At 43.3% G+C, this 5,853-nt stretch overlaps 1 protein-coding gene across 1 annotated transcript; it reads left to right on the forward strand.

Annotated features, from left to right (window-relative positions):
* The first annotated feature begins 2,608 nt into the window (after positions 1 to 2,608).
* Positions 2,609 to 4,547, forward strand: LOC147895977 (cytochrome P450 77A2-like). The gene is made up of 2 exons (XM_087383023.1): positions 2,609 to 2,652; positions 2,745 to 4,547. The coding sequence occupies exon 2, from the start codon at positions 2,796 to 2,798 to the stop codon at positions 4,323 to 4,325; it is 1,530 nt and encodes a 509-aa protein (XP_087239149.1). The 5' UTR covers positions 2,609 to 2,652; positions 2,745 to 2,795; the 3' UTR covers positions 4,326 to 4,547.
* The last annotated feature ends 1,306 nt before the right edge of the window (positions 4,548 to 5,853 follow it).

The raw sequence follows: 5,853 nt of genomic DNA on the forward strand, positions 1-5,853 counted from the left end.
ATTTTACATATTGTCTCATTCTCCTCATCTCACTTAATTCTTGTGTATGTGGGCTTGCAAAAAATTATGTGCTTTGGTAATCATGGGCAATGTTTGGAAAGCAATGATGTATACCAAAATCTCACTTTCTGTATTCTTTGGTTTGCATCTATCTACGCGTCTAAATGCGCGTCTGATTCTCAGTGTAAACGCGCAAATAAACGTGCTAATACACGCGCAAATAGACGTGCCGATAAACGCGATGTTAGACGGGCCCGTATTTTCTCAGTTTAGATGCGCAAGTAGACGTGTTAATACATGCACAAATAGACGAGTTGTTAGACGCGCCCGTAATTCCTCTACTAAAGCAATGCCTATAGACGCGCCCGCTATTTTGCGCGTCTACCAAGCGCGTCTATAGTTGCTTTGTGTTGTTGTGAAAGCAATGAAAAGTGCAGCCCTGACCATGAAATTGATATCCAATGGGCATGATACTCTACATGGTCTTATTGGAATGTGCAAGTATTGGATGGACATGTTAAGGCCAATTCAAAGTACCGTGCCCATAGCATATCATATTCTTGATCAAGGATGCTTTTTTTTTCTTTTTCACCACCCGTCATTCAAAAAAGTCACATCAGGAAGTCTCATTCACTCGTGCAATTCTGTGATGTTCCTAATACTTAGAAAAAGACTCAATATCACCCAATTTAAGTCCCTTTCAATTATCATGCCCATCAAATATCACTTTCATGATTAAGAATCCATTTTTTATCGTTGTTCACCCCTTGTGATCATGCACAAGAGTAAAAAATGTTGCAATGGGATTTCTCATTCCAATGTGTGAGTCTCCAATTTGATTAATACTTTGCATGAGTCTCAATCACACCCACTTTGAGTCCCATAAGAAATATCATGCTTATTAAATGGCATTTCCATCGTCGGGGACACATTTTTCCTTAGATTTATGACCCATGATGTATAAGGGTCAAAAGTCACGCATCAAGGTGTCGCATTCGAATGTGCGAGTCCAATGGGATGGTACTTTGCAAAGGCCTTAAAATCATCCACTTTAAGGTATGCTCAAAGTTTAATTCTTGTACCGATATCGTTTGCATAGTCAGGGATGCATTTTTTTGCTTTCACAACATCCATCATGCATGACGGTAAAAAAACATGCATCAGGGCGTCTCATTCAAAAGTTTGAGTCTTTATGGAAATGAAACTTTGCACATACCTCAATACTTCCCATTAAGTCCCATGAAAAATTTCACGCCCATCATATATCATTTGCATGGTCGGGGATAGAATTCTACTTATTATTCGCCATCCGTCATGTAAAAGGGTCAAAAATCATGCATCAGGATGTCTCATTTAAAGGTCTTAAGACTCTAATGGTCATGATACTTTGTAGAGGATTTAATATCACCAACTCAAATTTCCATGAAAATTATTGTGCCCATCGGATATAATTTTCATGGTTGGGGATGCTCTTTTTCTTATTTTTCACCACCCACCACCTTGCACAAGGCTCCAAAATCACACATCAGGGTGGCTCATTCGAGCCTGCGAGTCTATAGTGAGCATAAAACTTTTTCATGGGCCTTAATATCTTTCTTTCTAAGGACCTTGCAAAGTACATTGCCCATTAGATATGATTTTCATGGTCAAGGATGCTTTTTTCCATGTTTTCCATGACTCATCGTGAGGTCTAGAGACGACTTCTCATAAACAAAGAATGTAGTTTTTGTAGGAGATGTGATGCCAATTTTTAATAGGAAAGATGGATCATGGAGAAGAGCAAGAGAGCACATGATGTGCTCGAGAGGGTTGCCTTTTCTAACTTGGAGTAGATGATAGTTGATGCGGGGGTGGGAGAGTGAGCCCACGCACGCTATAGAGAGAGAGGAGCGGCGGGAGGGAAGGGGGGGGGACTTTCTCATGAAGGAAGCAATAGGAATGTGGCAAGCCACCACGAGCTGCTTTTCGGGTGGCTTCGTGATCGGGAAAGTGTGACAGGAGAGTACTTCTTGGCCACTAAAAGGGCTGGTGGGAGGGGGACATGGACCGCAATGTAGGGGTTAAATTGGAATGGGCACTGATGATGTGTCGACGACGGGAATGCGGTAGCTAGACAGCTGGCGAGGAGAGACACTATTCTCCTCGCAAATGGCAGAGTCTCCACGACTTGCCTTGAAGTTTGTTGTTTGCTAGGTGTGATGTTTTCATGGATGTAGACTCTAGAATGCAGATCTACTTTTGCGCGAGTCCTTTTACACTTGCTTTGATTTACTGTCACCGACGCTGGACGCTGACCAATTCTTGCACCCAAGCTACGTGTTGATGGTGCGTGCGTTGAGAAATCAGAAAAGAGAACTTGGAGAGCACGGCTTTGAAGTTTGACTCTTCTCAATTGCACGTCTTTGTTTTGACTGGGTATCCTGACTTTCAGACGATCTCGAATCTCGATTCTCGCCTAGTCTCTTCTTAAGAGGTGGACATGTTCGAAATTCGAATTAGACGTTCGCTTGCAATCGTGCTGGCTTGTACTTTCAAGTTATACTCGCAAGTCGCAACTGATGATCGCAACTCGCAACTGATGACTGCTGCGAGCTGGTCGGTCTTTCCATTTGCTGTTTGTCACATTTGTTGGACAGAAACCTTAGAGATTTGGTAGGCCAACGTTCACGGCTCTTGAGCACTCTCTCGTTGTGCGGCAACAGAGATTTCAGTTGCTCTTTAAATCACTCTTGTTTGCTCCGCAGAAAAAAGATTGCTGCAAGCCTCTGCTTTCCGGATTGACGGCACTGGCACACATGGATCAGCTTCAGTACAACAATATGTTGTCGCCCGTTGTTCTGATCCCTGCAACCTTAGTAGCTGCCGGCGCATTGCTATTCTTCCTCCTGGGACCTTCTCGCTCTTCAACGCTGCCTCCAAGCCCCCCAGGGTGGCCTGTAATCGGACATCTGTTTCTTCTGCGAGATATCATGCTAACTGGTAAGCCCATTGAAAATTTACGACGCAAGTATGGTCCTATCATCAGCCTGCGCCTCGGGCCGTTTTACATCATCTTCATAACCGGGGCAGATCTTGCCCACGAAGCTCTGGTACAGAAGGGCTCCTTGTTCTCCTCTCGCCCACTACTCCCTTCCATAGCCTTGTTCTCTGGCAACTTTCGCACCATCAGCGCATCCCCCTATGGCCCCTACTGGCGGAACATGCGCAGAAACTTGGTCAGCGAAGTGCTGAACGCAGGAAAAGTGAAGGTTTTTAAAGCCGCCAGGAACCGTATCATTGAGACTCTGATTGGCCGCTTCAAAGGAGAGGCAGAGAGATGCGGTGGTAACGTGGCAGTTTATTACAACTGCAGAAAGGCTATGTTCGAGGTTCTTTTATTGATTGTTTTAGGCGTATACTTCAACTATGACGAGAACCACGACGTCCAAGAATTGGATGCACTAATCACCTTAATTATGTCAGAATACATGGAGTTACTGTCCGATATCTTTCCCTTCCTGTACATTCTAGACTGGAGGAAAACGCAAATGAGAAATAAGCTTTGGAGGATGCAAATCAAGACCTTCAACAATTTGTTGCACCAGAGGCAGAAAGCTGAAGAGATGGGGGAATTAATACCCGGCAACTACGTGGAAACTCTACAAAAATTGCAGGAGAAAGGGGAATTAAAACTCTCCGCAGACGATCAGATGACAGCGCTCTGCGGAGAACTTCTGGTGGCAGGGACGGACACGACGGTGAGCTGCTTAGAATGGACCATGGCACGTCTGGTGATGCATCCGGGAGTTCAAGCCAAGGTATATGAAGAGCTAGAGACAGTGGTGGGAAAGGGGAGAGCATTGGAGGAGGAGGACGTGGAGAGGATGCCGTATCTACAAGCAGTGATCAAGGAGTCGCTAAGGATGCATCCACCGGGGCATACACTTTTACCGCACTGTGTGACAGAAACGTGCAAGGTGGGAGGCTACAAGATACCTGAGGGGGCACTGGTGCACTGTCATTTGCCATCGATATCGAGGAGCGAGGAGATCTGGGAAGAGGCAAAGGAGTTCAAGCCAGAGAGGTTCATGAAGGAGGGAGCGATGGAGGTGGACTTGACAGGGACAAGGGAGGTGACGATGATACCTTTCAGTGCAGGAAGAAGGATGTGCCCAGCGGCAGGCATGGCTTTGACGCATGTTGCTCTCTTTGTGGGTCGCCTTGTGCAAGCCTTCCAATGGGGTCCTAGTAGTGGAGCTCCCCTTCACGTGGACTTCACTGAGAAGATCGGCTTCACTGCCGTCATGAAAAACCCCCTCAAAGTTCCCATTCTTCCTAGATGCTAGTATGTTTGCCTCTCTTGGAAGTTGGGAGCCATTTTCTTACCTCCCCAAATTTCTTTTTTTTCTTAATCTCCACACATGTTTGAAACTTGTGTAGTTCAAATTGGACCAGCTTCCCGTGTGAATCTTAGTCTAATATTAGGTTAGAGTTAGCTGAGTGGTCCTTAATTGTTGGTTGACTTTTAAACTTAGCTTAGAGTTAGTTAGGTATTTCTTAATGGTTAAATCTTACCCCAAACCCGGTTCTTTTTCTATGACACAAACTTGTTGGTTGTGTCGCCTTTATATTAGTATATTATTGTAACGAGTAGCATGACCTGTCTACGCTTCGTTGGGTCTCAACTTTGGGATTCTAAGGAAGAAAATTTTGGGTTTTATTTCTAAATCTCAATATATATTTGCCAATGCTTCTCGGGGAATTTTAGAATTGGATCTCAGTTAGGCCTTAGCATTTCTTTTAGTTGGGAAAATCAATTTTGGTAACATTGCATGTGTGTGTGTGTGTGTGTGTGTGTGTGTGTGTGTGTGAGAGAGAGAGAGAGAGACAGAGAGAGAGAGAGAGAGGATTGGTTATATTTCCCATACATTTGTATGATTTGTAGCAAATAATCAAATCCTAATGAATTTCTATGACTTCCTTTACACGGGAAAAATATTTGTTATACCATTATATTTCCTTATATTTGTATGATTTGTAGAAAATTTTCTAAGCAAATCCCAATGATTTCCTTGGACTTACTTTACTTGGGAAAAATATTTTGTAAACCAATTTAAAGCTCTCTCTCTCTCTCTCTCTCTCTCTCTCTCTCTCTCTCTCTCTCTCTATCGCATGTTACCTTTAGGGTTGTGTGCATCTGTCCACACACGTGTACAATATTAGCTAGCAAAATATTTATTTTAACAAAAAAGTGTGTGTGCCTATGTGTGTGGAATTTAGACGACATTCCATACCTCAAAAGTAGCTAATAAAAAGTACATTGATTCATAAAAAAGAGGGAGGAAGCCAATAACTACATTGTTCTTAGTAGCAACGAATTGATTTCAATTTGGCATGCATGGCTACCTATAATACATTGGCTTCCCTCACCCGCAATCTATATCATAGGAGGTCCTTTTTATGTGTGCTATTCTCGCCAAGACTTCCATGAGATCGTTTTTTGATTGCACATGGTTCAAAATCAAGGAGAGGAAGAAGCCTCCATATAGGAATTGCATGAATCCTTGAATTTCAAGATCATGAAAACTGGGAGATAAGATTTTATATCAAGCTCAATAATTAAGTCCTTCCTCAAATTTTATTGCTTCTCCACTTATAGCTCCCTACTCACTTCGTCTTCGCATTCTTAGTCCTCCGCTCTCTAATCCCCCTTGGAAAGAGCTCTTTTTTATTTAAAATGGCTTTATTGCCTCGTGATGCAAGGTAGAGATGATCTCTCTCTCTCTCTCTCTCTCTCTCTCTCTCTCTCTCTCTCTCTCTCTCTCTCTCTCTCTCTCTATGCAAGGTATGTGCATATGCATATATGTATGTACA

Source organism: Dipteris shenzhenensis, chromosome 12 (assembly GCF_047967505.1).
Source record: "Dipteris shenzhenensis isolate YYH24624 ecotype China chromosome 12, Dip_SZ_1.0, whole genome shotgun sequence".
Taxonomy (NCBI): Eukaryota; Viridiplantae; Streptophyta; class Polypodiopsida; order Gleicheniales; family Dipteridaceae; genus Dipteris; species Dipteris shenzhenensis.

Bases quoted from the DNA above. Each gene is read 5' to 3' on its own strand.
- LOC147895977 (XM_087383023.1), top strand. From the start codon at position 2,796: ATGGATCAGCTTCAGTACAACAATATGTTGTCGCCCGTTGTTCTGATC.